The 20,936-nt window shown below is 38.9% G+C and overlaps 1 protein-coding gene across 4 annotated transcripts in view; it reads left to right on the forward strand.

Annotated features, from left to right (window-relative positions):
• Positions 1-20,936, forward strand: part of LOC142388129 (cell adhesion molecule 2-like) — a 216,020-nt gene that overhangs the window by 180,327 nt on the left and 14,757 nt on the right. For all 4 annotated transcript variants that reach the window (XM_075473053.1, XM_075473050.1, XM_075473051.1 and 1 more), the window contains 2 exons: positions 16,810-16,962; positions 17,535-17,672. In XM_075473053.1, coding sequence (XP_075329168.1) covers positions 16,810-16,962; positions 17,535-17,672 — 291 coding nt within the window. The remainder of the gene's footprint in view (positions 1-16,809; positions 16,963-17,534; positions 17,673-20,936) is intronic.

Below are 20,936 nucleotides of genomic sequence, written 5' to 3' on the forward strand. Positions count from 1 at the left end.
ATACATAGTTTCTACTAATTGAATAATAGGAAGTTTTAGTGTAATTACCTAATTTCAAGACCTAATGAGGACCATATTATTTCATATTATCTCCTTAGATGTAAAACATTATAATCAGAAGAAGGTGAGCTTTTTCTTTTCACATGATTGTAAAGAGAGCTTGAAGGGAACGATGGGGAGAATCCTCTCACTGAGCAACAGGTATGACAAAATGAACACTGTCCACTCAGAGGTTGCCTGGGCTAAGTGTGGGGACTCCTCTTTCCATCTTTTCCAGTCTAATGAAAAGGTTTATTGGCACAGCTAATATGATGCCTGTAAGACTATCACACTAGAGGAACAACACAAGCTTGATACATAAGCCAGGGTGGGACACCTGGAAGGAATTCCCTGCAGTGCCAAATCACCAGTTAATTGCTTGGCACAGGGCCGCAGCTTTCCCTCTTCTCCTGTTTTCTGAGCCTTCTTGAAGAGCCAGTGAAAAATCCTGGACTCAACCTTATGCTTACTTTCAGTAAGCACAAACCTGATTTCCACTCCCGATTTTAGCTGTGAATGATCCGGACACTTCCCCAATTAGCATATCAAGACATTGTTTGTACCACTTCTTAATAGGCATGATAGTAAATGGAACAGTAAAGAAGAGGCACAACTGAGTCGCTGAAGAAGAGGAACAAAGAAGATCAGTTTTCTTCAGTGATCTTAGTTTTGTAACCATGAACAGCAAAACAAACTGCTTAATTTAAAAAAGTAACAAGCTGTAAATTCAGAGCAAACATCCCTATAGATAAAAAAAAAAAGGATTGGTTGGATTAGAAACCAGCAGACAAAATGTGCATCAGCTCACAAAACACATGAGGGTGGAGTCCTGTTTTATCTGGAAAGGGATGAAGCACAGCCTGTAGAGTATACAGTCTGTGTGGAAATGATCAGGAGGGAGACAGATGTACAGATGGATCACTGTATTTGTCCTGTTTTCTCAAACATTCCTGTGGAAACGATCTTTAGATATTTGTATTATTTTTAAAGTCTCGAGACAACATGCAGTTGCAGGAGGAAATTTCACTGAGCAGGCTCTGTGAAATTGTCTCTTTTTTGTGTTGTGTTGCATGGGCTGAGGAATGCCTTTGGTGCACCTATTCTCCTTGCAAATGCATCCTACAAGGGAAAAATGCATGTTAACGTGGAGGAGAAGTTGTGCATGTGGTTTCTTGAATGTATGCATTGTTCATGCATCTATTTTTTGCACCTGCTGGATGAATATCCCCTTTTCTCTGTGTTTTTTGTATTAGTCCATCGTCGCCGTTGCCCACCTTTTAGCATACTACAAAAGTCTATATCAGCATGGACATTTGATGCACATGCAAAACTCCCCCAAGAAAATCTCCTCAGAGAAAATAAGTGGAGAATCTCATTGTGCATGTGTAATCCACTGATTCAGCTTTTTGCACCTTATATTTATGATTCTGTATGCTCAGCTAATACAAGTAATGGCTATGTTTCTTCAAATCTGTTTCTTGTTATTACCTCAAGCTTAGTATTAAAAATAAGTGCATATTTCTATGTGTTTCAAGTTTCATATGACATAGGGTAAATTGAGAAAGGTGTATCAAAATTACATGTTAAATTCCTTTGAAACTGACTGGATTCATGCAGCAATGATGAATTGCCTTATTCTCAGAGTTAAAAGTTTTAGATACCCATTTTCTTTATCTCTTTCTTGTTTGTTCTTGCTAGGTAAATATCTTTTTATCTTTTGGCCTTTGTCTTCTGTCGCTGTGGTCCACCTCTCCTCGTACTATAATTGTCATTGGAGCCTATGACAGCATGGGCATGCAAGTCCCCCCTGGTTTCTTTATTCAGCAAATGGTTGCAGGCTCTCATTGTGCATGTCAAATGTAGATTTAGTTTTTTTTACACTTTTTTGTGTGATTCTGTATTCTCAACAAATACAAGTAAGGATTCTGCGAGGCATTTTTTTATATCTACTTTTGCTTATTCCCTCAAGCTTAGTATAAAGATAAAGGCATTTGTCTTGATGTGTATGGAGTTTGATGTAAAATAGGGTAGCTACAGAAAGAGTATTAAAATGACCTTTTAAATTCCTTTGAGTCTGGCTTTCCATATTATATCAATTGAGTTTTACGGCTACTGGGTAAAGTCAGACAAAGTCTGATCTTTAGCCTGTCTATAATTTGTTCCATTTCAGATAAGGGCATTTCTGTCTTTCGAAACAGTTTAACATATGATATATTGCCTCACAGCAAGAGGGTTCCAGGTTTGAATCCCAACTGGGGCCTGTCTTTGCAAAGTTTGCATGTTCTCCCCTTGTATTTCTCCGGGTACTCCGGCTTCCTCCCACCATGCAAAAACATGCATGTTAGGGTAATTGGTGACTCTAAAGTGACCGTAGGACTGAGTGTGGATGGTCTTTGTCTTGTTTGTTTCTATGTTTTTTGCGCGCCTCCACTTCGGGAAGTAGCACTTCCAACTCGCTTTCGGTGTAATTTCTCTTTTTGCCGTCTTACTCATTGTATTTCCTTTATGCTATTTAGGACAGTCTTACTGAGATAATCAGGAGCAGCTGGTCAGCTGATGGCGGCTGAAGCAACACAGCGTGTTGCTCCCGCATTTAGTGCATTTTCTCGCACCTTACCCGAAATACATAAGACTCTTGATGGAAAGCTGATAGTAGAAGATGAACTTCTGAATTTTATTGTTGTGAAAATGAGGACTTTGAGCCAAGATGAAATCGTCACATTGGTGACAAATCATTTCACGTCTGAGAGGATTGAATCTTCAAAGAAAGTCCTATTCGAGGTCTGTACCAAGACGACACAGCGGTTGGTCTCGCACAAAGGTGCACAAAAGGACATAAACAATGTTAAATTGTGCTTGAAAGTACTGAATGAATGTGGAGACGATATTCCTAAATTCGTCTCCCACTTCCTGGATGAACTGCCTCCTGTCTCATTCACTAGCATTGATGTGTCAGTGCTGATGGGGAAAATGCAACAAATCAACTGTAGCATTGCTGGTATGCAAAAAGTTATGGAAGCGCAGGTTGACGCCTGCGAAAGTTTGCGCGCAGCTACCGAATCTCTGGATAAACGGATGGTTGCAGTGGAGAGGCCGTGCGGCTTTCTTGGGGACACCGGGCAGTCCAGTGCATCCAATGCAGAGAACCGAAGCCGGCCTCCAACCAGGAATGAAAGTGCTGTTGACCAGACGGACCGTGCACCGTCAAGGCGGACAGTTTCAGAGAAGTACGGCGCTGAAGGAAATTCGGCAATGGATAACCACACTGTTGCGTCTGCGGTGCCCACAGATCATGCACTGGCACTGCCTAACTCACTCCCGTGGAACCGGGTAGTGAGTGAGGGGAAACGGCGGAAAAACGCGACACTGGATAGCAGAAAACTTTCTACGGACTTAACACACCATAAACCCTTACGCAAGAAACCTGGCATCTTTGGTACCGGGACAACGAGTATACAGGCAGTCCAAACGAAGATGGTGAGTGTTTTTGCAACGAGGTTCGATCCTAGCCTTGAAGCTGATACACTCAGTGACTATCTCAAGAGTAAACTTGGGCGAGCAGTAGAGTGTCGGAAGATAGATACATTGCAGGGAAGATTTAGCTCATTTCAAGTCACTGCGGAATGTAAGGAGGTGGCAGAGATGTATGACCCCGAACTTTGGCCCACGGGCTCGTTTGTTCGGCGCTATTACGAGGCGCGTCAACGCAGAGTGCCTGGCGTTTCGGTGCCAGTGACGCTCCCAGTTGGGTCCAACTGTTCTGAGATCAGAGGTGCAGATATGAAGGAGAGGACCGTAATGGATTATCGCAAAACACATGAATGAGGATTGCTTCATACAACTCCCGTGGACTGCGGACTGGGCATAGCGATGATGATAAAGCAAGAAATTTCAATGTCAACCGCTTGTTAGGTATGTGTGACATTCTCTGTCTTCAAGAGACTTGGCTCCCCAAACAAGACCTGGGCAGACTGAATGCTCTGCACAAAGACTTCCACGGAGCTGGTGAGTCCACCACTGACCTCAGCACAAGGATTGTGCGTGGTAGAATACCGGGGGGCGTTGCAATATTGTGGAACAAAAAGTATGACCCTATTGACCCATCCCACGTGACGTCACAACAAAAGCGTCAGCCATTTTGGACGTGAAAACAAGTAGTCTACCACAGCCAACAACGGAGGAGCGAGGAACATTCAAAGGAAAATATCGATTAGATCAGTAAGGTTTACATCATGCCGGCATATTGTTGCGCGCCTGGGTGTACCAACAGTCAGCAGACGAGGAAAGATTTGTCTTTTTACCGGATCCCCACTGATCTTGAGCGACGGAGAAGATGAGTCGCGGCGATCAATAGGAAAGACTGGCAACCTTCAGTATACCAGCGGTTGTGTAGTGACCACTTTGTTGGAGGTAAGTGTCGAATAAAGATATATAACATATACATATACATGCAAAATAAAGATAAAGCCTGAGAGGGATTTTCCACGGCACACCAGATGATCTCTCATGGCACACTAGTGTTCCCCCGTGCCATTTCAGGGTTGCCTTTCTACTAGATAAAACATAACACAGCGCCTTTAGTAAAGCACTATGACTTGGTCATTGCAATTCTCGTAATAGCAAGATTATAACACCGTGTCAACGGGTTTACATGTCGTTTATCCTGGTGAACAACGTTAAATGAAAAATGTAAACAAACCTTAGCTGTAAAAAGATGCCGCCCACCGGCTCCAGGGACGATCCACTGGTAAAAGGCAGGTCACATACAGTCCCCTCCAAAAGTATTGGAACAGCAAGGCAAATTCCCTTGTTTTTGTTGTTCACTGAAGACATTTGGGTTTAAGATTAAATGATGAGTATGAGACAAGAGTTCAGAATGTCAGCTTTTATTTCCTGGTATTTACATCTAGATGCGTTAAACAACTTAGGATATATCACCATTTGTATTACACCACAGCATTTTTAGGTGAGCAAAAGTAAAGGAACAAATAATCTTTAAGTAAATAACATTTAATATTTGGTGGCATAACCCTTGATTGCAATAACTGCCTCAAGCCTGCGACCCATCGACATCACCAAACTGTTGCATTCTTCCTTTGTGATGCTATTCCAGGCTTTTACCGTAGCTTCTTTCAGTTCTTGTTTGTTTCGGGGGGTTTCCCCCTTCAGTTTCCTCTTCAGGAGGTGAAATGCATGTTCTATCGGGTTAAGGTCAGGTGATTGACTTGGCCAGTCTAAAACCTTTCAGTTTTTCCCCCTGATGAAGTCCTTTGTTTTATTGGCAGTGTGCTTTGGGTCATTGTCCTACTGCATGATAAAATTCCTCCTGATTAGTTTGGATGCATTTCTCCATAAATTGGCAGACAAAATGTTTCTGTACACTTCGGAATTCATTCTGCTGCTACCATCATCAGTTACATCATCAATAAATATTAATGAGCCTGTTCCAGAACCGGCCATGCATGCCCAAGCCATGACATTACCTCCACCATGCTTCAGGATCATAAGCAGTTCCTTTCTTTCTCCACACTTTGGCCTTTCCATCACTTTGGTAAAGATCAATCTTGGTCTCATCAGTCCATAAGATTGTGTTCCAGAACTTTTGCGGCTCATCTCTGTACTTCTTTGAAAATTTCAATCTGGCCTTCCGATTCTTACTGCTGATGAGTGGTGTGCATCTTGTGGTATGGCCTCTATATTTCTGCTCTCGGAGTCTTCTTCGAACAGTGGATTGTGATACCTTCACCCCTGCACTGTGGAGGTCGTTGGTGATGTCACTTACTGATGTTTTGGGGTTTTTCTTTACAGCTCTCACAATATTTCTGTCATCAACTACTGTTGTTTTCCTTTGCCAACCTGTTCGACGTCTGTTGCTCAATACACCAGTAGTTTCTTTCTTTTTCAGGACATTCCAAATTGTTGTGCTTGCTCTGCCCAATGTTTGTCCAATGGCTCTGATTGATTTTCCTTCTTTTCTCAGCTTCAAAATGGCTTGCTTTTCTCCCATAGACAGCTCTCTGGTCTTCATGTTGGTTTATCCTCTTTAACAAGAAATTCAGTCTTTATAGGTTTAAACATGCAGAGCTATTTAATGTTTGAATAATCAACCTTAAAGGCAACACCAGGTCAACAAGAAACACCTGTCAGTCACATGTTCCAATAGTTTTGCTCACTTGAAAAATGTGTGGGTTCAAACAAAGGGTGGTATGTCCTGAGTTGTTTAACGCATCTAGATGTAAATACCAGGAAATAAAAGCTGACATTCTGAACTCTTGTCTCATACTCATCTTTTGATCTTAAACCCAAATGTCTTCAGTGAACAACAAAAACAAGGGAATTTGCCTTGCTGTTCCAATACTTTTGGAGGGGACTGTACCTCTCCCTCTGCTGGCCCACTAAATGCCCGACCTCGCTGGATAGTGGAGTTTTTTTCTGCATCTTGTTCTTTCTTCTTTTATTCAATTTTCAGTCTGTCTGTATCGTTACTGTTACTATCGTTACTCGCAAATCGTTGTCTTCTATACGTCCAAAATGGCGGTTGCTTTACGAAAGTCACGTGACTGGGAAGGGTCAATAGTGTCTGTTACGAGACTGAATGTGGACTGGGCCATCGGCCTTGATATTAATGTCGATAATAAAAGAATGATCATCATAAACATTTACATGCCCTATGAATCTATCCAGTCAGAGGATGAATTTTTAAGCAGACTAGCCTTTTTACAGTCATTTATTGAAGATTGTGATTCTACATGTGTATACATTATTGGTGATTTTAATGCTGACTTATCTGATAGCAAGGCCTTATTTACCAGAGATTTGACTGAGTTTTGTCATGATAATAATTTGTTTTTAACTAGCCGGCTCTTGCTGCCTGACAGTAGTTTTACTTATGTGAGTGATGCTTGGCAAAGTACCTCCTGGCTTGATCATTTGGTGTGCACAGCAGATGCTCATTCCTCAGTGGTTAATATGGAGATTAAGTATGACTTGGCCATTTCTGATCATATGCCTATATCTATGACACTGAATGTTGAAAATGTTCCTGCTTTGGTTCCACACAATGATGCAAGTGATGCTAGAAAATTAGACTGGTTAAAGGTATCTGAGGAAGAATTGTACAAATACTTCTCCTCTACTGACAAGCTATTGGGTCTAATTGATTTACCTAAAAATTCATTGCTGTGCCATGACATGAATTGTAAGAATGCTGACCATGGGCGTGAATTATGCTCTTTGTATGATGGCATTGTCAGCAGTCTTACTGCAGCTAGCACCCCAATAACTACAAAGAGAGGTAAAATACATAGTAATGCCAAACCTGGATGGAATGAACATGTTAGGGATCTACATACTGTAGCCAGAGAGGCTTTTAAACTTTGGTGTGATGCAGGTAGGCCACGACAAGGTCCCCTGTTTCAAAGTAAAAAGGCCACAAACGCTAAATTAAAATATACTCTTCGTTTTATCAAGAGGAATGAAAGCACCATGAGAGCTGATGCACTTGCTAATAGGCTACAGAATAATGATTATTATGACTTTTGGAAAGAGGTTAAAGCATTGAACAACTGCAAAACCTCTCTCCCCTCTGATATAGAAGGGGTGTCAGGTACTGACAATATTGTTGAGAAATGGCGTAAGCATTACCAAGAACTGTTTAATTGCATTAGGAATGATCCCTTTGAAGTAAATAGCATTGATTCAACTGAAAACTTTGTAATTAGACCTGAAGAAATTCTTGAAGCAATATCAGCACTAGATAATAATAAGGCGTGTGGCATGGATCAAATCTGTGCTGAGCACCTTAAGTATGGCAGCAAGAAACTCTGTCCTCTTTTAGCAATGTGTTTTACTGGGCTCCTTATCCATGGAGTGCTACCTGAGTCACTTTTGTCTATATTGCTTGTTCCAGTTCTTAAGGACAAAGCAGGGAAACTGAATAGTATAGACAACTACAGACCAATAGCACTGTCTAGTATTCCCTCCAAGGTTCTAGAACGGGTCCTCATTACAAGGCTTGATGTTTTTCTAGTAACAGCAGATAATCAGTTTGGTTTTAAAAAGAAACATGGCACCGATATGTGCGTATTTGCTTTAAAGGAAATGGTTTCCAAATATGTGAACCAGAACTCTACTGTTTTTATGTGTTTTCTTGATGCCTCTAAGGCTTTTGACAGAATCAATCATAGTAAGTTATTTATGAAATTACAGCAGAGAGTGCTTAAGGTCATCATTAGGATCCTAGTGTACTGGTACAGCCACCAGACAATGCGTGTAAAATGGGGGTGTGGAATATCCTCCCCATTCCACGTATCAAATGGTGTCCGCCAAGGTGGGCTTCTATCTCCTGCACTATTTAATGTGTATATGAATGACTTATCAGTCCAGCTGAGTTTGTGTTCTACAGGCTGTCTAATTGGTAGCTCTGTGATTAACCATCTCATGTATGCAGATGACCTGGCCATTGTGAGCCCATGTAGTGCTGGTTTACAACAACTTCTTAAGGTATGCACTCAATCTGGTCTTTTGTATGACATTAAATTCAATGCAAAGAAGAGCAATGTCATGATAGTGAGGAGTAAAGAGGATAAGAAGATGACATTCCCTGTTTTCCATCTGTGTGATAGTCCACTTATGGTGTGCAAGGAAGTTAAGTACCTTGGTCATATAATTTCAGATGATCTCTGTGATGATCGTGATATATACCGTCAACGACGTAAATTGTATGCCCAGGCTAATATGCTACTTCGCAAGTTTAGTATGTGTTCTTTTAATGTCAAATCCTCTCTGTTCAGGGCCTTCTGTACACCCATGTATACTGCCCACTTGTGGTGGAAATATAAGAAAAACAGCTACCAGAAGCTCACAGTTGCATATAATGACACTATGAGACTACTGATGCAGTTACCTAGATGGTCCAGTGCCAGCTACCTGTTTGCACACTCCAATGTCCCTGGATGTGATGCAGTCCTGAGAAATGCAATGTATAAATTTATGTGCCGACTGGATTGCTCTCAAAGTAGTATAATTGAATCTTTAGTAAATCCAACTAAGAGCTCTGTGAGGTTCTCTTCTAAGCTTAGGCGACACTGGAGAGAGTGCTTATATGCCTGATGGCTGTGTACTTGTCTTGTCTTTTATTTTACAATTTATTATTATTATTATTATTTTATTATTATTATTATTATTTTTTTTTTTACTATGTATTTATATTGTGATATGGACCATGCACTTGTGTCTGATATAAATAAAGAATTGAATTGAATATGTGGCCCTGTGATGGACCAGCGACCTGTCCAGGGTGAACCCTGCCTCTCGCCCAATGACAGCTGGGAAAGGCTCCAGCCCCCCTGCAACCCTAAGTTGTATTAAGCAGAAAATGGATGGATATATATATGTATATATATATATATATATATATATATATATATATATATATATAATTGCTCTTTTCCTTCCGCAAAAGTTGTGTGAGATAACGTCACTGTCTTCAAAGCAAACCTTTATGTACATGTATGAAATCAAAACATGTGCAGCATAATGCACATTGCATATATTACAGTGCTATGTATTGCATGATAGCAGAGAACACTGAGATATCAACATTTTTAACTTTCATGTTAGTCTGATTTGGAACTGAGGTGCCTTTATCTGTGATTTGACAAAGATGATAAAGATTCTAACTTTTGTTTTAACTTCTCATAAATAACATAATGTGGATGGAAATTGTGCTGTTGTAATGTTATGTATTTTCAATAAGTCAGTCTAGAGTTGATAAATGTGTTTCTCATCTCATCTCCTCTGATTTACAGCCTACACAGAGCAGAGGGAGAAATGATCGTGATTATATATCAATGTATTGTTTAAACCTGCATGTCGGCAACTTCAGCTACAGAGCCAAGCAAGGCAAACAGAAGAAGAGGGCTAATCAGTTATTCCTTAGTAATAGCAACAATGAAGCTAACTCTGCATCTTTCTGTCATCTGTTTTTTTTTTTCCAAACTCTCTCCAGCAGTAAAATCCAAATTTATGTTTATTTCTATTCCATATCCTGCCCGTTCACCTTATCTCTTCTTCCTCACTCCCTCCTGTGCCGCTGTCTCGGCTCTTGTTGTTGCATCTCCCACAAGTTTTTTTTTGCTTTTATTTGTTTACTTTTTAAGTTTGACAATGTCTAATAACAGCCATGTGTTTTTCCACTCTACAACTTATTTTGTAATGGCGACAGTTTGTTTTTAGAATTTATTAATTTTTCTTTTATCTAGTTGTTGGTGAATGATGTGTTATCATAAAGGAAAGTAGTGCTGTGCCGGGCAGAACACCAAAGTTCTGGAGTACAATATTTTATTTTTAGTTTCAGGCTGGGGAATGTGCATGAAATGAGTCAGAGACATATCATTTTAGGGTTCAAAGCTTTACTAGCGTTACTTAAACATATCTGAAAGAATGTAGTGGTAATAATAACTACTTCCGACCTTTTCAGCTTGGTAGTTCCTATATGAGGATCAAGTTGTAATTGTTGGTATTCCAAAATTTACTGAGTGAGGCATAGTAAGTGATGCTTTGATTAACACTGCTGCCACAGTTTTGTTCTTGTTTTTTTCTTTTTTTCTAATCAAATTTAAAAATTCAACCCATTGAATTTAATAGGTTATGATAGGGACAGCAGTTTCTGATGTCAACGTTGTGGCCATTCACCCAAAAACTGATGCCAGTGTGCTCCCTGTTGCTTTGTCATAACAATGTCCCAATGTTTGCATTGCTTGACCGTATTGACATGGATCAGTTAGGATATTTTAAGAAATTAATCATAGTATTAAAAACTCTATCCTCTGATGATCAGACTTTTCCAATGAACCCTTTCTTGATTCAGTTGCAACATGCAACAGAAGGTGTATCATTAGTTTAATTCACCTCATGGGGTTATAATCGTCAGGTACAACATACTTGTGCAGTGGTGTTTCTTGAAAGTGGTGACCTTCTAAATTAGTCAGCTCAGTAATGTCATGTGTCATGACAAACCTGCAGTGAATAATGGAGCAAATTTGAGCAGGTGACAACTATAGTATAATGTATTATGTAAACAATATCTAACGCCATCCCAAAGGAGCTCAGTTAACTTTATGGATATCCAGAAGAATATTAATCTTGCTGGCCTGCCACATCTGATCCATATGGGTTGGTCTCTCAGGATGTTTGTGCAAAGCTGAACACAGCCCTCTTCTTATATCATGCCAGCTGGCTCACTGGCATGCTCCCCCTCATTCAACATGTATATCTGAGTCTTGGCTGATTGTTGCCACCTTAGACACTTCAGACTACCCTACAGCAGATATCAGATTCCTACAGACTACTGCCACAGACCTGAGAAAACACAGATAGATTGCCTTAATAGCCAGGCCAACGCTTCCCTCATACATTAGACCAATTAGTGAACACTGCTAGGGACGGAAACTCTGGTGGGCTGCCATGATGAAAACATTGATTTAGACCATATGTCTTTTGTAGAATTATCCCTTTTATATGTTGCCGCTGTTATGAATTATTATTACTGAGCAGGACAAATGAGAACAGAGCTGTCCTTTGCTGTCTTCATTATGATTTATTTCACTTTTGGCTTCTGTGGGAAAAGAATAAAATGTAAGTAGTGAGGCTGTAGAAAATGGTAATGACATTCATGGAGGCATACAGAATCTTTTATCAGATATGGTGAATATGAATAATGAAATTAATGGAAAGCTACTGCAGGTTGCTTGTCAGAGGCAGACAACTAATTTGATCTACAGCATGTGCAGCAATATGAAGATGTATACAGCATAAATATGATGTTCCATATTTTATATCACTTCTCTCCATTTCTGCCCCATCTTTCAGAAGTTCATGGTTCATCATTCATGACATTTAATTGGGGCATTCAGTCTAAATCATAAAGGTCACACAGCAAAATTGATCTTAATTGGGTTGTCGTAATCAAAATGCTGTTATGTGCTAAATGAATGCTCTAATGATAGCATTAAAACATTCATTAGCTTGAGAGAATGAAAGATAATTAGCAAGGATGTAATTACTGGAGTGAGCACCAATGAAAGCACATTTAAACCTCCATTCTAGTAAATACACTATGTTTAAAGGTTGTTGAAAGCATGTGAAGATATATATGTTATTGTTGTTATTATTATTATTATTATTATTATTGATGAATGAATCTCTCAGATTATGCTTTTTCTCAATTTCTTCAAATGTCTTGAAAAGACTTTTCACAGGTGACAAGTAATGAGTTTATTCTTTTAAATGGTGTTTACTTTCCAGTAAATGTTTTTGCTGGCAAAAAAAAAATGTAGAAAGAGTCTTAAGGCCACAGATAATGTCTTTCCTCTGGGACTAATGGGCTTTTAAGTGTAATGCCTTACTTCCACTGAAATGTGAATCTACCATTATGGCACTATACACTCTGCTATTATTGCTAATGTGAAGAGGTACTCCAGAATCTACTTCACTAAGCTCTATGCCACACTGCACTCTCATGTATTATTTATATTATCCCTTTGTAATAGTCATACTCAACATAGAATATGTTGCATTTAAATTCCTTGAGACTGAGGACCACCTCCATCATGTTTGGTATCTTTGCAGCGATGTTATTGGTATGTCTTCAAAGAACCCTACTGGTAAGACTGCATACTCATCAAACAAACAAACAAAAAAATAAATAAATCAACAAAGTGTACAATAAAGCTTGGACTGAGAAATGAATGAACAAAAATATATTTAGTCTCATTATTCACTGCTTGAAGTAAGTTTGTAACAACCTCAGAGATTTCCTTCTTTCCTTCTCTGCTTCAAGCGCAAAAAATTAGTCCAATTTGAGTTGCACCTGCTCTGTAGGATCTCTGAGATGCGGGCAGTGACAATGGTCCTCTGGAACAAGCCTTTTTCCTTCTCTTAATTGCAGCCACATGTGTGGTTGGAAAAAGCCCCCTGTCTGCACCACTATAGACCTGAAGCACATCCAAAATCGCCCACACTGAGCGAGCACAGCCAGCAGCAAACAACCTCTAATTGCAAAGAGTGGAGCCCCTGGCTGGAGAGCAGGCAGGGGGTGCGTGCCAGGATTCTGTGTTCTAACTGAAGGACAGCTAATGCTTTCACATTTCAGGACTAGCTCAAAGTGGTTATAGGCCGTGCAAAAATTGCCAAATGGGAACACTGCAGAAGTAACATATTTTGGCTTAGCTCGAAAGCCACCAGCTTGTTTCCAAGACTAATGGATCGATGGGAAATGTCCTTTTCTATCTGGACCATCAGGATACACTTCATCATTTTGGATTAGAAACATTTGTTAACATCTGTCTGCTGCAGTGGAGTGAAAAAGTGAATGTCATGTGATAATTGCATCTCTAGATTCTCTGCTTCCAGTTATTTGAGGACAGATCTGAGCAGACTGTTAACGCTTCTCATAAGTGTTAAGATCATACGCCTTGTCAAGTAAATATTTTTGATAATAGTTTCAAACTCTTTTTGGACCTACTACATTCAGATGATTCAAAATTGTCATTCATGGAAAAAACTTAGTCTGACACACTAGATCTTCCACTTACAGGTTTGACAGTGCAAAGGTATTTAAATGAAATGAGGCTCACATTACTTTGCATCGAAGGACCACAGCAACAGTATCCTTTGCCATGAGGGAGAACTAGATTGTCAGTTTTACTGATTTGAGACAGCCTTGGAAAGGCTTCCATCACAAGAAATGTACTGCTCCAGTGTCATTAAGCTGCCATGCTGCAAGGCTGTAGCATACACAAGGTCAAGGTGCAGATTTATGTTTTCACCCAAGCAGAATGAACAGTGCCAGAGCTATTTAGGGTTTGAGGGAAATTAACCTTTTCATCACATTGATTTTCTAAAGCTCCTGGAAAAAAGCATTGTCAGGCATGGCATTTAGGTCTGATTGTGACAGATGTTGCCACAGTCTAGGCCTCTTGCCTGGACTGGATTCTGGCAGTATGGTTTCCAGGCCATGTGATGTCCGAGTAATAGATAACACTTGTCTTTGGGTTATTTAAACCTTTGTATATCTCATTCCATCAATATGTCATTGACCCATTGGCTCTGTAATGCCATTGGCTGTCTAACAAAACCACATCTGTCAAGACCATGTTTTGTCCATCTGTAGGTTGTTTATCTGCCTCTCCTTGGGTTCAGTCCATCAAAATCAGTATTTCAGCTTCTGACATTTAGATATACTTCTATTTTGAATAGTAATGTGCTGTTCAGGACTTATTGTAAATGAGCTGAATACCTAGTACTTTAAATGTCACTTGAAATGATCAGTGGTCTGTATTGTATTGGGTCAGTGTTTGATATTTAAAATGGTACCCTACATCTATTGAGCAGCAGATATTGTTAAAAGGCCTTTTTAAAGTTGGTAATTTCAGAGTCTTGAGGTTATTCTCAATGGATTCCAATGCCAGTAAATTCTACCAAAGAAATGTATGCAAAGTCAAAAGAATTCCTACAAACATTCCTATAATAATCCGGCAAACTCAGTCAGTGTTGCAAAACAACTGTATTTCTGTTTAAATACACCTAGAAATGCCCCTGTGGAGCTCCAAAATTGGTAATGGTGAAACATAAAAGCTGCAGATGAAGTTATCAAAAATTATTCCTGTGTTGATAATAACAACGAGACGATGCGGTTCCGTTATACTGTAGTAGCTAGAGAAGTTTCAGTGGAATTTCAATCTTTCTTTACAACACTAAATTAATTGTAACACATCATTTCAGGCTGATTGTAGCTACTGAAACAGACTGGAAATAATTTATTCTTCATACAAGCAGATTTTAGGCAGATTGTCACTTTAATGAAAGGACAGCAGCTTTTCATCAACTAATCTCTTTTACCAAAAGGAGACTAAACATGATCAGCATCTCAAAGGTGTTTGTGCTTTGAGGAATAGGGCGTTAAGAGGAAGAAAAAAAATGGTCTGTTGACAGACAAATGGTCCAAAGACAGGACTTTCCTCTATGCATTGCAGAGATAGAGGGATATAGGTCACGGAATCATAGTTTGTCATCTTGTTCACGGCTTTGATCCTCCCAGCCCGTACTTCCGTATCTTTTTGAATTCCTGTGCGATGTTTGCTTAGACCCCATCACCTCTCCAATGCATCCATCCACCAAAGGCTTTGCTGTTTTCTGCTGGAGCCTCTGGGCATTTTCAAGCTCTGTAGTGAGGATGCTTAACTACAAAGAACATCAGACAGCTTTGTTTCAGGATGCTGTTTGCTACAGTAAGACTATCAAATGTTTGTATTAAGCCCCGTAGCACATAATAAGCTGACTGCCTGGTGGCGCTGCTTGTTATTAAATTTGAATTCTGGCTTGAAGATTGTTTTTATTTGCACTACTCTTTATTCTTCAAGAACAAAAATGTCTTTAATAAGAAACTTCCTATGAGTATCAGTCTTCGTTTACCCCCCTCCTTTTTTTAGCAAGTGTTTGATTATGTGATAATGATCATCAAATGACTCGGTGTAATTGAAGATGAGGAGCAGCATTGCTGATAATCACCTATGTCTGTGTTAAACCTAATAACAATTTAAGCCAATCTGATTTAATTGTGTATCACATGTCTGCTGTGTATGGTTATCACTAAAATCAAATGCCGGTCTTCATCTGATATGACACCACTTTACACTGACCACAAAGATTAAGTCCTAATCAGCACCCCTTTCTGTTGCATTTCAACAGATTTTCCCTGTGTAGTACTCTTACTCGTACTCAATAGAGTTTAAATGACCTCAGATGAGAGAAGGTCCCGGGAGAGAGCTGGCCAGACCTAAAGGGACTGAGGATTAAGAATGTGTTATTTACTCAATGAAGAACACTTTCCTTCCTGCCCTCTGTGGCTGGTTGCTTGTACTCGTAGAAGCAGGTGATTCTGAATCTAGTTATTCATTTGTATGTAGGTGTAGCTGCTATTTTCAATTATTAATGTTGTTTTCTTTTTATACTCAGTCTTCATACTCAGCGTTATTTGGTTGGATTAATACACAGAAAGTCTCAATGTTGAATATTAAACAATTGCATAAAAAACTACAAGAAGATAATCATGTTTCTACTGTATTGATATTCTACTTCCAGTTATGGATCTCATCTTGACTACATTAACTTCTCTTTTAAACAACTGTGATTGTCCTGTTATGATTTGACCGTAAACATAATACATATTTAATACACAGTAATGAATTATTGCTCAGGCTATATCTGCACTATAGCCTATGAGTTCTTTTGAAATGAATGAGTCTTTCTTACTCGAACTGTTGGCTGTGGGGTATAACTGTGAGTAAAAAAATGTCACCAGCACAGCTTGTTGCTAAGTGCGTTAAAGTTTAAACCAATGACTAGAAAGTAAGTGATTACCAAAATAAATACAGTAATCTAGCGCTGTAAGTTTACTCCTGCTGCTACGCCTCAGTGCATCTCACTGATGCCTTCTGTACTCGCACTGACTGTGAAGGAGACCATCAGCCAAAAATGCAAATATATCTAGAACGTTTCAAACCACTTGCTACAGTATGGGTTTGCAGCATTTGATAGATTTTGTATTTGAAATAATTGAAAGTACAGCATATTCAGCTGGGAAAGGTTGCCTGAATCGCACATGGTATCTCTACATGTTAGCTGCCATTACAGTTTTTATTGTAATTTTGCTCATTAGTGAGCTCTGTCTTTTTTCTATTCTCTCTGCTGTGCTGTCATTCCTTATAGCTCTGAGAGACCACAGAATTGAGCTGGTGCGAGCCTCATCACTGGAGCTCACTATCAGAATCAGCGATGTCAGCCTCTCAGACGAGGGCCTGTACACATGCTCGCTCTTCACCATGCCTGTCAAGACCACCAAGGCCTTCCTCACTGTTCTAGGTGAGCGTGTCAGTGTTGGATCATATATCTCTGTCCTTGTTCCTGTTACTTTCTAGTTAATTCCTTACATTCTGACAGCATAAATACTGCACATTTACAAGTTAAGCTATTAAGAAAAGTTGTGTCGAGTTTTAAAACTGTCTACAAGTGCATGGTAGCACATAACAGTTGCAGGCAAGCAGGGCCTCTGCATCTTGTAATTGGAATACCAAAAACAATGAGAAAAATCAAAGGAAACAATGTCATCTTCAACATTTATTTAGGATAACACCCGTTTCAAATGTTGCAGTCAAACAGGAATAAAACAGCCATGCCATGAAGTCTAGCTGAAGTCTTAGCCATAATCCTCTCTAAGAAATGTACTCATTGATAAACTTTTTGGAAAAAACTTTTTGGAAAAAATACAAAGTCAGTGATGAATAGGAATTAGTCAGAAAAAGATATGAATGTAAATTTCTGTCGATTAGTAGTTTTTTTTAGCTGTCAGAGGAAAACGACCCATATCAATCTGTGGCTTATCACTAAATGTGTATCCAGTATGTTATTCGTGTTCATATCTTCCCGAAATACAGGAGTTCCAGGACGTCCAGAGATCACAGGATTTACCAAGCCGGCCATGGAGGGGGAAGAAATCACGCTGACATGCACCACATCAGGTAGCAAACCTGCTGCCAACATCAGGTGGTTCCGAAATGAGAAGGAGGTCCAAGGTAAGCGGGGGAGACATCTTTATTGTGAAGTTATTCAGCTGATCCATTGCTTTGTGCTCATATTCATGTATTGTTCCACAGTCTGCTTAAAAAGCTCTCTAACCTTGTTGGACTGATCACATTAAGCAATAACTTTCAGGAACGCCTCATCGATTTTAATTCTAAAGTTAGCCTAAGTGTAGATAATCACTGCTGGTGGTGCTGTGATAAACATTAGACATGGGAGTTAGAGGTTCCTCCTTTTCTTTCCAGTAAAATAATCATTTTTAACACTTCAAATAAAAATTTAAAGAAAATAAACACCAAATGTTTGTTATTTTGTAAACCAAAAGCTGTATGTTGAGCTTATCATGCTGGAGAATTTGTATGTTGGTAATAGTTCATCATAAAGATATGAGCACAAAACATGCAAGCTTGCAAAACATTATAGCAAACAGATGTTCACTCGTCCCAATGAAGCAGGTTCTGTTTGCGGTTTGTGTGACGATGACAGACGTTCCATTCTTTTTTGTGATTTTTTTGGTACCACAATGAATATAAATGTCAAGGAGGATGCAAGAGCCCACACGAATGCTCACTTGAAAAAGCCAAATGACTCGTCCCACCAAAACTGAAAAAAATCTCTGATGGTGCCAATAAACAAGCAACTAAAGTTTTTTTTGTACACAGTTTGCTTCACAAGCTTTCATTTTCTTACCTATTTCCAAACTGTCTGAAGCTGCTAACTTTATACTTCTAAAGCTTTTATCATAATTTTGTTTTTGCTTTTAAAAAAGACCAAAACATTGAAAAATAGCACTGGAATGTTTTCCTCAGCCTGATGACAGCGGTATGCTGCATGGAGCTCTTTAAAGTAATGGAGCCTGCTGTTGAGGCTCCTTGTGACAGTTGCTCTTTATTGAAGATTTGCACCACAGAGCTTTTTCTTGGTGGTTCTGTCTATGTCTGCCCAACATGGCATGATGATTGATGGGAGAGGGACTGGGATATGAAGTTTTCTTGTTGAAATGACATGCACGTAGCTCCCAGAAAGGCCAGTGGAGAGCTGGCAAGCAGCATCACAACCAGACTTGCTGTCCATCTCAAGAGACACCGAGATGATCTCTTTTGTGCTTTTTTAACAACGCATTTTAAGATAAATCTTTGAATCGTAAAACCTGAGCATATATAGACATGTTTCTCTACATTTTTATCTGATGTTGGCATATACACATGTGATGCATGAACACCGAATCTCTAAGAAAGATCAGCAACCCCAAGTCTGCTCCAAACATTTTTTTGTGCTTTTATTAGTTTTACTTAGGTGCAGTGGGTTTTCATTATGCCGCTTGGGCAAACAGACCTTTCCGATGCATCGACAAGTCAAAGAGAGATAAAGAACATTGCAGAGACCGGAGGGCTTGACTTAAAAACTTAATTTACATGTCAAAGTGTCAAGAAGGGGGATGTCAATCTGTGTTCAGGATCCAAGTCTTTTGTAGGTGACTTTTTAAAGCTTTCTTTAGCGAGTATGTGCTGGGAGCAGCATATTATGCCATTGGTTCTTCTGTGGAAGATCATTGCCACCAGTGTGCTGTCAGTCAAATCTATCCCCAATGGGGGAAGCAGTGTATAAAGCTGCAAGACGGTAGCAGGAGTAATCGCAAAAACATGTCATATTTATTTCATGCTCTGATTAATTGTTTTTCAACAATTCATGTTAGAAGCACACGGCATTACAAACCTCCAAATGCAACTGTCATCTTCTGTCAAGTAATTTGTTTTCAGAGTATAGAGACATATGAATTAGTCGTGTAACTGATTGACAGCTATGCTTCAAACTGTAATCTACTAAAGAAAAAATCAAACCACTGTCAAGCTTTCCTCTCACAGAGACATAAAAATACATTTTGCATTTATATTTAGAGGTAGGAAAGATATGAAGACATTTAAATCGAAAAAGTTCAGAACTATGTTATTACTATTTTGGATGATAAATCTGGGTTCCTCTGGTTTGGATCAGTCTCCTTTTTGTAGGAACAAGGAGAGCAAAGCAGAAATGATCCGTTTCCAATGCTTTAATCTTCAGTTAACACAGCCATGTGAATTTTCAACGGTGCATAAATGTATCTTATTTTGAATTGGTCAGCTGTGAAATATTAAGAGGCAAAGACTATTGATAACATTCTCCAATAAGTAAAACAAAAACAATAACCAAACCATTATTATTAATAACCATTATTCTTGCAGTTTCTTGGTATTTATGATATTTATCTATAAAAACATTAATATAAGCATTATTTTATCATTATCTACCATTTCCAATAAGATAACTGTTTTTAAAACTGTACATTTCATCTTTGTAAGTTTAAAAATATATTTATTTTGGCTCGTCATTAGGCAGCTGTATAGCTAAGTGATATTTTCATTACTTTTTTTTAATTCAAGTGGATGACCACAACATGTTTTTTTAACAGGTTCTAATTTTCAAACAGGCAAATTTGGGCCATCTCATCCTCTATTCATATTGCAAGGCAGAACCCATCTTTAGAGCTCCAGGTTGTGTGAACCAATCAGCACCCCATGCTGGCCACTATAGGAGAGTTTCATCAGTACTTTTGGCATCCATAGATATTAGAGTAGATGATTATAGCATTGGTTTTTATCAGAACCGGAGAGTATTATTTTAATAACAAAGCAGTTGCACACCAAAATGAGAAAGAGTAAGTTCGGTTCATAGCAAATAACATTGCAATTTTAAAATACAAGCTCAAAACTTGTATAATTAGAACAAAGTCTGGGCTAAAAACTCTTCATATGCTTATGTCTACCTTTTAAAATCATAACAACTTTCTGCATTACTTCAAACTGTCTTGCATGCTAAAATCTTGTGAAATTATTACATTCAAAGCTCCAAATAAACTGTGACATGCCTAGTCCTTCCTTTGCTAATCGTTACTGTCACACAAGAGAACCAAGTTTCAGTTATTGTCCAACAACTTTTCTACTAACATTCTAAGTTGTTTAGGTTTAGGCATGAAAATATGTGACTAGTTTTAGCCACTGACAAAAAATATGGTTGGGGTTTGAGATAAAAACACATGTTGAGTCGTAGATATTATTAAATACATGTTTACAGGTTGATTTTGCCTCGCTTGAACATACAAAACAACAGGCAAAGAAAAACATTATCGTCTCACAAATTCTGGGCCTTTATTGTGACTTTACAACATTATTGACATGGGAAAAAAGGTACCTTTTATATATCTTCTTGTGATAATAGCC

Source organism: Odontesthes bonariensis, chromosome 9, assembly GCF_027942865.1.
Source record: "Odontesthes bonariensis isolate fOdoBon6 chromosome 9, fOdoBon6.hap1, whole genome shotgun sequence".
Classification (NCBI taxonomy): Eukaryota; Metazoa; Chordata; class Actinopteri; order Atheriniformes; family Atherinopsidae; genus Odontesthes; species Odontesthes bonariensis.